This window comes from Mugil cephalus, chromosome 7 (genome assembly GCF_022458985.1).
Source record: "Mugil cephalus isolate CIBA_MC_2020 chromosome 7, CIBA_Mcephalus_1.1, whole genome shotgun sequence".
Classification (NCBI taxonomy): Eukaryota; Metazoa; Chordata; class Actinopteri; order Mugiliformes; family Mugilidae; genus Mugil; species Mugil cephalus.
In genome coordinates, this window is record NC_061776.1 from 20,674,996 (window position 1) to 20,687,931 (window position 12,936).

The window sequence follows — 12,936 nt, forward strand, 5'->3', positions numbered from 1 at the left end:
AATAATAATAAGCAATAATAATAATGAATAAGAAGGCAAATGGTAACTTTTATCATGTCTGTGTACACTGTGGCACTGAGACTCTCTCTCTCTCTCTCTCTCTCTCTCTCCCTCTCTGTCTCTCTCTCTCTCTCTATATGTATCTGTGCGAGTCTGTCTCTCGCCCTCAGTTCCACTAGTCTGAGGCCACAGAGACACATCTGTCCTGCTGGCTGAAATATGGCTTCTGAATTAGCGGGACTCCAATTTTGTTTTGTGATTTTAGCAGGAAACCTCTTCCTCCATACCAACTCGGAGGGTCTGTCGGCTGATCAGACTCTCCAACCGGCCCTGCAGGAGTCCTCGCTGATGAAGCCCAAGGTGCTGATCGCCATCCTGGCACGCAATGCCCAGCACAGCCTGCCTTATTTCTTGGGATGCATCGACAGACTGGACTATCCAAAGGACCGCATCGCCATCTGGTAAAATGACTTCTATTCATTGCACTGGTCGTGTCAGTTATAAGTGTGTTCATTTTTCTGTAGATGACACTCATACCAGTCACTGGCACTGTAGACATTATACAACACTAGAGAAAACTAATCATTCCTAGACAAGAAAGAAAGAAAGAAGTTGAAAGCAGTAATCTGATGAACTGATCTGATCTCAGGGCAGCCTCTGACCACAATGTGGACAACAGCACAGTTGTGCTTCAGGAGTGGCTCAGAGGAGTTCAGCACCTGTACCACTCTGTGGAGTGGAGACCCTCAGAAGGACCCAGGTGAATTACCACCACAGAATTAAAAGGAAAAAGTGTCTGAAGCTGCAGATCTTTTCATTATGCACCACCAGAGCTCTGTGTAATTTGATGTACCCTCCTCCTCTGATCCTGAAATCTTTCTTTCCCCCTCTCAGTGCTTATGCAGACGAGGAGGGACCAAAACACTGGCCCACCTCTCGGTTCACCCATGTGATGAAGTTAAAGCAGGCAGCACTCAGAGCCGCCAGACGAGCTTGGACAGATTACATATTGGTGAGACACAACAAATTAGACAAGACTAGACAAACTATTCAGAGGTATCCACGATGTCATATCACCATTCTGTCATCTACTTATGTCACTCCGTTGTCTGACAGTTTGTTGACAGCGATAATTTGTTGACAAACCGCCACACGCTCACTGACCTGATAGCACAGAACCTGACCATCGTGGCGCCCATGCTGGAATCAAAAAACCTTTATTCCAACTTCTGGTGTGGCATAACTCCTCAGGTAACCACAGTGCAGCGTGGCGCATTGATGATGCAGAATATTCACTGAAAGCCGCAGGAAAGTCACTGATCTTGGTCTGCAGGGCTACTACAGACGAACCCCAGAGTACATCCCCATCAGGAAGTGGAAGCGGCGCGGCTGCTTCGCTGTCCCCATGGTCCACTCCACTTACCTGCTGGACCTGCGGCGCAGATCCAGCCAAGAACTGGCCTTCTACCCTCCTCACCCCGAGTACCCTTACCACCTAGATGACATCATGGCCCTCGCCTTCTCCGCCCGCCAAGCAGGTTAGACCTTTGTCAGACTGAGTCAAGTGTGTGCTGCACGGCAAAAGAAATCCACAGATGTTTAAGTTACATAAATTAATATTAAGATTATAAAGATTACCTTTTTTAGGCCAACGTGAGCAAAAGAATGCAATATTTGAACTGTATTTTGAGGGAAAGCTCCTCGACTTTTCTAAAGTACATCTTTATCTGCACAAGCCTTCACATGACAGTTGCTATTGACGCAAAGTGTTGTGGAAATGTCACAGGTTTTATTATAGACACCAGTGTAGAAACAGACACAAGTATTCATTAATTAAGCGTGCATGTTAGTACCTGAATTAAATACTGTTACTGTATTATCTATCTACTAACTGCATATATATGCTGGGTTTAATATGAGGGCAGACTGTTCTTTTCTCGGTGTTGACTGATTTGCATCACTGCAGGGGTTCAGATGTACGTGTGCAACCAGGAGCACTACGGATATTTACCAGTGCCTCTTGACCCAGACCAGACTCTGGAGGAGGAGCAGCAGAGTTTTACCCACACGCTGACCGAGGCACTGAGTAGGTGCTCACTGTGATTTTGTATATAACGTGGTTGTCTTTATAACTAAACGCAGGAAGAAATGTAGGTCTCTCTGATTTCAGTCTTTGCTCTGGAGCGTATTCTGTCTTTGCCTCACACATCCCTGACACATTCCTCTCTCCCGTGTTAAACCCCGCTGCCCCTCAATTCACCTCCTTGGCCCTTTTTATTTGAGAATTTGACACCAGCTATTGAACATCTCCAACAGAGAACCTTGAGACCAAAGCCTTGTAAGTACGTTTCTTATATTTCATGTGAAATATGAATGTGTGACCTACATTTCCAGTCGACTACACAATGGAGCCTTCACAGCACGTGCACACTGCACCTAAAGAAGCCGGGAAGATGGGGTTTGATGAGGTACAGATGCATTTTTAATAGCTGAGGAGATATTTTCCGGTTACGGAGTTCACGACCACAACCAACACTTTATTCTTCCACCGCGTCTAGGTCTTTCTGATCAACCTGAAGCGGCGCTCAGACAGAAGGGAGAGGATGCAACGCTCTCTGGTCGTCCTCGGCATTAATGCCACGCTGACAGAAGCTGTGGATGGCAAGTATGACAACCTGTAACAGTTCTTTTAATTCAGCATTCAAACTTGAATGAGAAATGAGAAAATACTTGCTCATTTCTGAACGTTGTAGTCATAGTTTAAAGCCCTTTCAGGGCGTCTTGTGTGTTTATTACTGAAGCATAATTACAGTATGTTTTTCAACGCTTTTTATAAATATGTTTGTATTTAATTTGGGAATCTGTGGCACATTTGAGTATTCATACCGCACATGTTTGCAACCTTCTTAGACTTGAAAGCTGGAAGTAGTTACTGCGCAGATCCAAGTTGTATGTACAAAACAAACAGTTTGTTTAAAGTATCTCCAGCTCAACTAACTGTAACAGTAAAACGGTGCCAACAATAAATCACATATAAATACTGTGGATTGGGAAACACGTAAAGTAAACTGTATGAACTATGAATACTCTAGCACAAATACCTCCAAATTATAATTAAATGATTACAAATATGACAGAATTACTAACCATGTGTCGTTGCTTTGTACCATAAGGATTACATATTTGGAAGTGGAAGGTTTTGTTGGGAAACACAAACTAAGTTGTTTTTTTTTCCTTTAAATGTGAGATTTATTTTTATGATCATGAGCAGACGTATTCCCTCGCACTGTCCACAGAGCCTTGAACTCCTCTCAGCTACAGTCCATGGGTATAGACATGCTGCCTGGTTACAAAGACCCCTATTCAGGCCGCGTGCTGACTAGAGGGGAGGTGGGCTGCTTCCTCAGCCACTACAACATCTGGAGGCAGGTAAGGACTGACCTCTTCAGATGAATCAGGGAAGTGTTATGCAATGACTGCGATCTGGCAGATACGGCCAGGCTTTGGTGAAGGTTGGTCTCGACTGCTATTATGTGTCGCCCCCTAGGCGGTGGAGCAGGAACTACAGCAGGTGCTTGTTTTGGAGGATGATGTGAGATTCGAGCCTGGATTTCACGGCCGGGTGGTGGCCGTTATGGACGACGTGGTGAGAGCAGGCCTCGACTGGGACCTCATGTAAGGGGATACCTCTTTACATTTGATTAAACCGGTGCACGTCCACGTAACAGTCACAACAACCCTGTTTGCTTAAAGTTATGTAGGCCGTAAGCGACTACAGGTGAAGGAGCCAGAGCTCTGGGTGAAGGGCGTCCGTAACTTGGTGCATCCAGACTACTCCTACTGGACCTTGGGTTACGTCCTGTCACTGAACGGGGCCAAGAAGCTCCTGCAGGCGAACCCCCTAAACAAAATGCTGCCTGTCGATGAGTTCCTACCGGTCATGTTCAACAAGCACCCCAAGTGAGTCTCACTGAACGCAAATGTTCTACTTTAAACACCAGCTATAGCCCTTTGCGATCAGTCTAAAGTCATTCTGTCAACCTCCCCTGTCCCCTCAGTGATGAGTACATGCAGTATTTCGAGCAAAGGGACCTGAAAGCATTTTCAGTGGAGCCTCTGCTGCTCTTCCCCACACACTACACCGGCGAGCCAGGCTACATCAGCGACACGGAAACGTCGACCATCTGGGACGACGAGGCCAAAGAAACAGACTGGGACAGAAAGGGAACTAAACAGAGCCGCGAGCAACAACATGAGGAAGTGGGATTTCGACACGCGGCCCACAGTGAGGTGCCCCCGCTGTCTGTCAGGGGCAACAAAGATGAACTCTGAGAAACAACAAGTCTTGTCATGTGACATGTGTCATGTGTACGGAGCCCCTATTAAACTCTGTCCCACTTCTTATTTGTCTTTCCAACACAGATCAATGTCTGGTCCCAGATTTAGACGATAGCATGAATTGAAATACTGTATACACTATCAGCCATAACATTAAAACCACTGACAGGCAGAGTAAATAACACTGACCATCTTGTGACAATACAATGTTCTGCTGGGAAACTTTTTACCTGGCATTCATTCATGTGGATGTTACTTAGACATGAAACGCCCTCATAGCAATGACACTCTTTGATGACAGTTTAAATTACTGGAATATTACTGGAAATGAAGCAGGCGTTTAGCCATGGTTCCAACAGTATGCAAGTACAATGTGCTTGAAGCCATCCGGTTAGAATTAATAATAAACTTTGTATTTATTTTATTAAGGCTGACGGCCACATCATCGCACAGAAAAAAAACACACGCACACTAATAGATGACCAACCATCTTAAGAATTTTTATTTAAAAAAAAAGAAAAGAAAAAAAGCACTGGTCAAGCAAACATAGGAACCAATTAATATTAGTACTGTTCCATATCACAAAATGAAATTATTATTATTATGACAAGAATAATTAAACCACACAAATGATACGTTTCTGATATGTAATAAATTAATCAGGATAACAAAAGAAATAAAAACATGCTTGTACTTCGGTGTTGCACAGGAAATACTAAACTCCAATGCTGAAAATTTAAGACACCTGAGAATATAAATATCAAAACAGCTTGCTGCAGCAATAATTTAGTTCCACAGTTCCTCCCATTTACCTCAACTAAAGCTTTGACAGGAGGAGTTTAAAAATTACATTAATGTAAAAATTAGGCATCAATTTAAAAAACATCCACGTCTGTACAATGTGCATATTTGAATTATTGTGGGTGACGAGGAGAAAGGATTTTCCCAGCGAGGCAGCGCAGCAAAAATTAAATCCGGGGTCGGACAATGCTCTGCTGTCATCCAGCCACATTCAGTGATATGAACAAATACATTTGGACTGAGCTTTTTTTTGCCATCATTGTTTTCAGTGAATTGACAGGCTGTGGGTATTTTTTCTTTAATTTTGTGTTTGGATAAAGCCTTTTCAGCCTCAGCTTTAGACAGCAGTGGGGGTTCCCTCTTGGTACGTAAGGAGAAGCTGGGCATTAATGACAGAATGTATCCAGTAGGTTTGTTTACTATCGTCTGTCAGCGACAGACGTTCATTGAGGCATGGTAAGAAAAAAAATTAAAATTAAAAAAATAAAACAAAAGAGAAAGTTATTCTGCTGCTACACAGGTAGTAATCACGTTGCATATAGAGTCAGTAAGGGCGAGGGTACATAACAGACCATCTCGTTTCTGAAATCCAAGGCTCAATGGCTTTATAGGACTTTTCTGAAAGACATGTTGGATGGATTTTGGATTTTGTACAGACACTGTTAAAAAAAAGTGAGGTATGTTGTTCTTGTGATATTATAGCTTTGAGAGTCTGTATAAGATGATGCTTCCATCAGTGAGGAGGGATGGAAGTCATTATTCCCGTTATTACATGAAAAAAAAAGCAGGTATATTGTGTTTGTTGCTTTGTTAAACAGTCCATGTGTTCGTGGCCGCTGCCAGCAGCAACCAAAAACCTTCAACAGATCGAACCTCCGGAGAAGAGACGCGTACGAAGTGTACAAGCATTGCATTCACTTCAATGAGTGCTGCTCCCATTAAAATGAAACCAACAGTGAACTGGTATATGAAGATGGCTTGACGTACAAGAGGAAGACATCTGTTCTGTTTGATCAATGTCAACACAGCTGGGAGTGACAATGAAGAGTATTCTAGCAAGGAAAAAAAAACACAAATTCCACAACAAGAGGTGGCCAAGAGACGACTAAGCAGACACTAAATAAACAGAAACAACCCAGTTCTTGTGTCACGCTTTCTAAAGCACTTGGAAAAGGCAGTTTTTTTTCTCTCTTCAAACCATTGGTTATCAACACATTAGCAAAGTTCTACAGTGCTTGCTTGTCTACACTTTAGTGCAAGCCATTACACTATCCAGCCAAAAACACCTGTAAGAAAAAAGTGCCATATTGCATAATGAGTTTCTGTGATACGCCCGCAAGAGGGCACATAAACCTACACAATGATCTGACTGTAAACATGGTGCAAAGTAGTTATGACATAGTTTAAGGCTTTCAGAGTTTCCTGAAGAAGTGTTGTTCACTGAGTTAAAAGGAATATGTCCGTGGTCGGGACAAACAGTGTGGGAAAGAAATCCTCTCTATAATCAGACCTGGAGACTGTGTGCACTGTTTTTTAAACAGTTAAATTACTTGAGATTTGCTGGATTTGTTACTGTTTGAACAAAAGTTCCTGAAATTCCATAAATTAGTTTACGCATTTTGGCAGGAAAGGAATATTTGGGTGCCATTATGATTAAATGTACTAACACAGGTACAAAGGTTTGGTTTTAAAACAGGGGTGGAACTAATAACATTATTAACGGCTGCGTCCCGTTTAGTAGTGCCAGCGTCAGCGACACGTCTCCACAGAAAAGAGCCAGCGTTCATGTCATTAAGCGTCGCCTGTGTTTTTGCTTCGCGGATGAGTTAAACCGGCCGGCAGGCTAATTTTAACCACGTCTGATTTCCACAACAACGGTTGTCGTGGCAACAGTTTATCACCTGGTACCCCTGATCCATAAATGTATTCTGCCACCTGGCTCCACATCCCTGATGAGCGAATGCTTTTACTTTGAAGGCAGCAGGCTGAGAAAAAAAATGAAAAAACTAAAAAAAAAAAATATCAAGCTCAACTCATGTCACCTGTTTCCCCCTTAAAAAAAAAATCTGATACCATTGCATACATACTTTTCTCAGTTCTGTCACTAACAAAAAAAGTTAATTAAAAAATAAACATACACACCAACACTCACAGGCAATGCCCTCCTATCAAGCGTATAATGTTACCCCTAATATAAGGACTACAATTCATCACATGTATTAATTCTGCTGCTAGTAGCATTACAATTTTTCTACATTAAAAGCTTAACGCTTATATACATTTGCATCAATATTAGACATAATACTGCTGCGTATTATGTGTCAGCATTTCATGGATGATAACTGATCTAGCCTTAAGGATGGCGTGCAAACAGCTCTTCTACAGTGAAATTTGATCCACTTTCTGGCAAAATTAGTATTTGATCTATAGTTAAACTGGATACACAGGAAAAATAAAATTGACAGAATTGTTTCAATAATGATGGTTACCAATGCAATTTAAAAATAAATGAAGGAATGTGTCACCTCTAAAACTTAGAATCAGCAAAGCTAAAACAAACAAAAAAAGGTAAAAGCTAAAATGCCTCTAGTCACCGCCTCGCTACCTATTATCACAATATTGTGCTACTATTGTAGTAAATAAATGGTACTGAAAAAGCACAACAACGATCTACAAATTAACCACAAGAAACCAGAGGATTTTTTGGCTGATGATGAATGTGCAGTTTTAGTTTTTACAGAAAAGTGTGAAAAAATCCCTGCAATTTTGTGAAAGTGTTTCAGTTTGGGAGAACGAGGTTTACGTCCAGGGTTGGGTTCATTTTATCGAGTGAAATCTGCTTCGTGATTCTGGTTCTTATCAAATCCTAAAAAAGGAAACAAAGTATCTTCAAAGAAAAGAAAAAAAATCAACAATATTTATTTCCACAAGATATATGCTGCCATAGACAATGAGGTATTTTGAGATTTGCTTTTTTTTTTGTTAAAAGACGAAAAAAATCACCTGTATTATAGTGTAGTGTGAGTTTTTACTGATATGGCAATAACATTGTACTATTGAGCAATCTTGTAAATCATTGATCAGTTTCCAGACTTTTGTTTTCAATGCGATGAAGTACATTGACTTATCTTGCCTTTAATTTGGTGAAATAACTCAAGGAATGAATTACCTTATCCCATTTATAAAAAATGTTTCATGATTTAATCACGACTATTAACACAGGACAGAAAGTCCAGCAGTCTTAACCCATTTTGCAGTAAAAGTATTTTTATATTTACATACTTGCGTTTATTCAGCGACTACATATCACTGCATCGTTCTGGTCTTCTGTGAAGCAACATTTTTGAGGGCTAGCTCTGCTCTGCCATACTGTGAACACATGCTTTGCTACATGTGCAGCTGGCGACATAAATGGAAGTGCAGTAGGTCCAAACTCTTGCTCTCAGGAAATGAGAACTGGAATCAAAAAGCATATTTCTTAACAAATCCACAGTTTTTGAACATGGAACGTTTTATAACCCAACCCTGGTTATGTAGAGCAGGTGGATAGTGGTCACATGACTCGTCTTGTGTTGATGATGGAAAGGTGAGGCTACTTCCCCCTAACATCCAGCTCTGTGTGTGACGGCTTGTGTACGTGCACGTTTTTTGAGTACAACACAGCAATGCTAAATCCTAATCGGTGGATCTGATCGTGGTCGGTTAACCTGAAACCAACGTGACCATCTGTGTCGACCCCAGTACGCGGGAGCACCCCGAGCCAACCGTGCTAATAGTGCAGGTTGGAAGCGGAGGCTGCGCCCTTGTTGCGCCCGAGCATGGAGGGCACGAAGTCGGGGTGGCGGCGGGCGTGCTTGATCAGGTGGTCGCTGCGCATGAAGCGCTTGTCGCACAGCGGGCACAGGAAGCGTTTCTCCCCCGTGTGGGTGCGGGTGTGGCGGGCGAGCTCGTCAGAACGGGCGAACTTCTTCTCGCAGTCAGGCCAGGTGCACGGGAAGGGCCTCTCACCTGAAACATGGAGGCAAAACAAAGCAGACGCAGTCTAAGTTGAAGTCAGCCTGGTAAATATCTGTTTAATGACCACTTATGGCAGCAGCAGTTCAGAGTGGCGTTTTCTCGAATACTTACTCTCATTTTCACACACAGTGATTAAAGCAGTACTATTCTATAAAATAAAATCTATAAAATAAAATATCAGTAGGAAATGTGTGACTAAAGCAAATAAACATCTACTACCTAGTGGCTTCCACTGAATATGTTGAAGGGAAAAAATTATATTTCTATAAATATCTACACCATTAAATGCGTGATAACACATTTAGATACTTCAGATTAGTCTTCCCACACTAGTGCGAGCCTTAATCTCGTGCAGGCAGCACGAGTCAAACCCCAGGCTAAGCCAGTGGGATGCTCGGTGCCATTTCAAGATCACAAAGCCTGGCCACGTTGTTGTTACAGAGCTTCTCTGTGGGCGTTCCCACCACAGTTTCTTTGAGCCGTTTCCTGCCCTTAATCCATTTGCGCCTGCTCAGTGACTCTGGATACACAGATTCACCTCATTTGCGAGAAAAAACCTGAAGCACATTTCAACTCCTGCGCACGGTCCCCACCGCCGATCTGACTGGGTGGGACTGTTTACAAGCAAACCCAGCTTTTTTTTTTTTTTTTTTTTTTTTTACACACAGTGACGACGCAACAAAATGCGTAATTAGACAGGGAGGTGGCGCATCCATTATCGGACGGACCTCTCTTCCTGCAGCTTCTTCAATAATTCACACCTTGCAGAGAATAAAGTACATTTCATCTAGTCAGCAGCAGATGTGAGGGAGAGGAGGTGATGTGCGGAAAGGAACCGAGCTGCACTTGCAGCGTCCGGACAATGTGTCCGACTATGAACTCCACGCAGCAGACGCGAAGGTTTCGTCTTACGTTCATTTCATATGCAAATCCGGTAGGGAGGAAGACTTTCGTCACAGGTTTTAACGTCCAGCCCAGTTCTTTTGTTACTTTACTTCTTTGTCAGAGTGTCTGAGGGGAGTTTGCCGTTTTCCCTCTTTGTATGACCACGTTTATTTATCAGGTCGGCGGAAAAACACGGAAATAAAATTGCCACCATCATTGCCATCATTGCTGATCCCTCAAAGTAAAAAGACCTCCGCCCCCCTCCCCACATTAATCTAGTGTAACAGTGATATCATGTGCGTGTAATAAAGAAAAGCAGAGCCACGGACAAAGTTTAGCTACACTGAGGGTGGCTGGTGTTATATAAACACAGTATGCGGACTACTGGTTCAACCACACTGTTTTTGTTGTCGTCGTCGTCTCGTACCTGTGTGTGTCCGGATGTGTGCCTTCAGGTGGGACGATTTCCCGTAAACTCTGTCGCATCCGTCAAAAGTGCACTGATGTCGCTTCACCGGGGACCGCGGGGTCCCCACGCCTCCGCCCCCTCCTGCCCCCCTGAACTGCTGCTGCTGTCCGGGCACCGGGGTGGCGGAGGGGGTCATGGTTGGGGTGGTGGGGTCGGACAACGTGGTGTAGCCGCTCTCCCCACCACACGAGGAGTTGCTGCTCTCCGAGTAGGCCGACATGGGGCGGAACTTGCCGTGCAGGTCGGTGAGGATACCGGCCACCGCCATCATGTTGGCCCCCTCCAGCCTCAGCGTCTCCCGCACTTCCCTGTCCTCGCTCGACCCGTCGGGCTCCCCGGGGACCAGGCCCACCTCGGAGGGCTGGCTGGCCGGGGCGACCGGGGTGGGTCTGTGCAAAACAGGACCGCTAGATATCGACACCAGACACTCGGCAGCGAAATAATCAGACGATGCAGTCAGCGACATCGTTATCTGCTGCGTTTTGTTGTCTTTAGTTAGTTAAAAAAAAAAAAAAAAAAAAAAAAAACACAGAGAAAATCCGCCAGGAGGGGCTAACGGTAACGTTGGTTTGATCCCGACCTCGTTTTCATCAAACTCGACGAACCAACCGCTTCCAGTTGAGCTTTGTTACCGCCATACAGTGTATCACTAGCTTCGGAATAACAACGTAAAGCAATGGAAAGGCACAACAGAGAGCAATAATGTGCTAAAATCGTGCGAAAGCCTCGGGCTCAACATGCGTGCCCCTCACTGTCTGACGGTTCATTGTGTCTGAGAGAAGCCGGTCAAACCTACGCCCCCTGGTCCGGACTAATGATGCCTTCAGGGCCCGTCGGCTAACACGTCTCGCTGGTTTCTGCCATTGACTGTTTCTGGAAACGTCGGAGCACAACTTGTACTTTGTTGGTAGTTACTTGAGTATCTTTTCATACATGTAACTCAGTGTCCCACGTCACATCAACAACCAAATCATCCAACACAATCGGCGACGATAGACTCTAACGGCGTTTGTTCTTTATTTCGCTTATTCTTAGATGTAATTACATTTAGAAAATCTTGCATCAATCATAATTAGTCACGCGTTACATCAAAAGCTCAATAAATACACGACAATATCTTTAGTTGTCCCACATTTTGGATCGAAATACAGTTGACCGTGTTTTTTTTTAAAGAAAGTTTCTAAAAACAATTTTTCTTCTGTGCCTTGAACGCACCGTGACCAGCAACGCGCAGTGACTTAACGTCGCAGATCGGGCGTGGACCGCGGCGGGAGCATCGTGGAAAGTAGGTGGCACTGGAAAGCAGTTTATGAAATGATGGGGGGAAGGAGACGGGGATAGAAGGCGTGCTGGGTAATTCAGTTTTGGCTCCGTCGCAGAGTGGAAAAACGTGGCTGAGTTATGGAGGTGGAAACAGTTCTACAACTCGCAATCATGACACCCTCAGTCTTTTGTTTTTCGCCCTTTATATCCACCAGACACAGACACTAGATGTCCCTCTTTTCATATGTTCACCCCCTGGCAGTCTGTAGAGAAGTTTGTGAAATCAACTTTTAACTGATAAGAACCCACAGTGGTTGTGTGGCTTATTGACTATGGTCATATTGACTGTGTGTGTGCGTGTGTGTGTATGGTGCGTGTGCGTGTGTGTGTGTTGGACGGTTTATCCTCAATTAATCTCCAGGCAAACACAATAGCAATAGCTCTTAATCTTTGTTCTGCACTGTTCTCTACGAGGTGTTGCTTTGTCCCATCACTTTTTCATGTCATCACGCCTGTCTGGTAAAAATGTGAGACCAAACAGACTGTAAGCTTTGAGATTATTAAAATTTCTTGCAATAAACTAATATTTCTCTCCTTGTGTGGCTCATGTATGTCCAAGTCATTGGGGTTGCAAGGAAACTTCATGTTTTGTGAGGCCCGCTGCCGCTGTGTCAGGTGATTGGCCCTGTGAATGTTTGTAGCTTCAGCCTGGAAGGTATTTCCTGATTGGTCGCTGTGAGCAGTATGGGTCACTGTGGAGGACCACGTACAAGCCTGGTCATTCAGCCGCCGTGAACAGTGCTTGGTTTTCATCTCACTTACATGTGGAGGCTCGGAGGCAGCCAGACCTGCAGTGACTCTGGGTTGCTATGGCCGTGTCGCTGTTACTGTTTAATTGTGTTCATGTTGTACTGATTTTCCTGCTGCTACGTGGTGAGTTTCATTGTTTGAGTTTCTTGTTTTAATCCTTGGTAAACTGTTTAATTTCCCATTTAAACAGAATTGAGTCATGCGGCGTGAGATGTTGGACCCCCTCGGAAACGAGATGGTTCATCTCAAGGGGCTTTCCATGAATGCATTTGTTATGATAGCAGATGTTCATTATAGAAGTTGTGACAAGGTGATAAGGTGACAAGGTGGCTACGTGATTTTATTTATTTATT

General features: G+C 43.8%; 3 protein-coding genes across 3 annotated transcripts in view; 2 read left to right on the top strand and 1 right to left on the bottom strand.

Annotated features, from left to right (window-relative positions):
• Positions 1 to 188: 188 nt before the first annotated feature.
• Positions 189 to 6,199, top strand: colgalt2a (collagen beta(1-O)galactosyltransferase 2a). Its single transcript, XM_047589476.1, has 12 exons — positions 189 to 461; positions 650 to 760; positions 895 to 1,012; positions 1,117 to 1,251; positions 1,334 to 1,538; positions 1,967 to 2,086; positions 2,395 to 2,468; positions 2,559 to 2,665; positions 3,297 to 3,429; positions 3,548 to 3,675; positions 3,754 to 3,960; positions 4,059 to 6,199. Exons 1-12 carry the CDS (start codon positions 220 to 222, stop codon positions 4,330 to 4,332), a joined length of 1,854 nt encoding a protein of 617 aa, XP_047445432.1. The 5' UTR covers positions 189 to 219; the 3' UTR covers positions 4,333 to 6,199.
• On the bottom strand, positions 4,818 to 11,573 carry zgc:153115 (uncharacterized protein LOC768186 homolog). The gene is made up of 2 exons (XM_047589477.1): positions 10,469 to 11,573; positions 4,818 to 9,147 (listed from the first exon to the last, which is right to left on the bottom strand). Exons 1-2 carry the CDS (start codon positions 10,974 to 10,976, stop codon positions 8,909 to 8,911), a joined length of 747 nt encoding a protein of 248 aa, XP_047445433.1. The 5' UTR covers positions 10,977 to 11,573; the 3' UTR covers positions 4,818 to 8,908.
• Positions 11,574 to 11,748: 175 nt separating this feature from the next.
• Positions 11,749 to 12,936, top strand: part of LOC125010660 — a 36,656-nt gene continuing 35,468 nt past the window's right edge. The window contains exon 1 of the mRNA XM_047589420.1: positions 11,749 to 12,706. Coding sequence (XP_047445376.1) covers positions 12,643 to 12,706 — 64 coding nt within the window. The 5' untranslated portion in view covers positions 11,749 to 12,642. The remainder of the gene's footprint in view (positions 12,707 to 12,936) is intronic.

Bases quoted from the DNA above. Each gene is read 5' to 3' on its own strand.
- colgalt2a (XM_047589476.1), top strand. From the start codon at position 220: ATGGCTTCTGAATTAGCGGGACTCCAATTTTGTTTTGTGATTTTAGCA. The intron at 1,013-1,116 runs GTGAGACACAAC...GTTGTCTGACAG, and splicing joins CTTGGACAGATTACATATTG to TTTGTTGACAGCGATAATTT. The intron at 2,087-2,394 runs GTAGGTGCTCAC...CTACATTTCCAG, and splicing joins CACGCTGACCGAGGCACTGA to TCGACTACACAATGGAGCCT.
- zgc:153115 (XM_047589477.1), bottom strand. From the start codon at position 10,976: ATGTCGCTGACTGCATCGTCTGATTATTTCGCTGCCGAGTGTCTGGTG. The intron at 9,148-10,468 runs GTACGAGACGAC...TCCATGTTTCAG, and splicing joins ACACATCCGGACACACACAG to GTGAGAGGCCCTTCCCGTGC.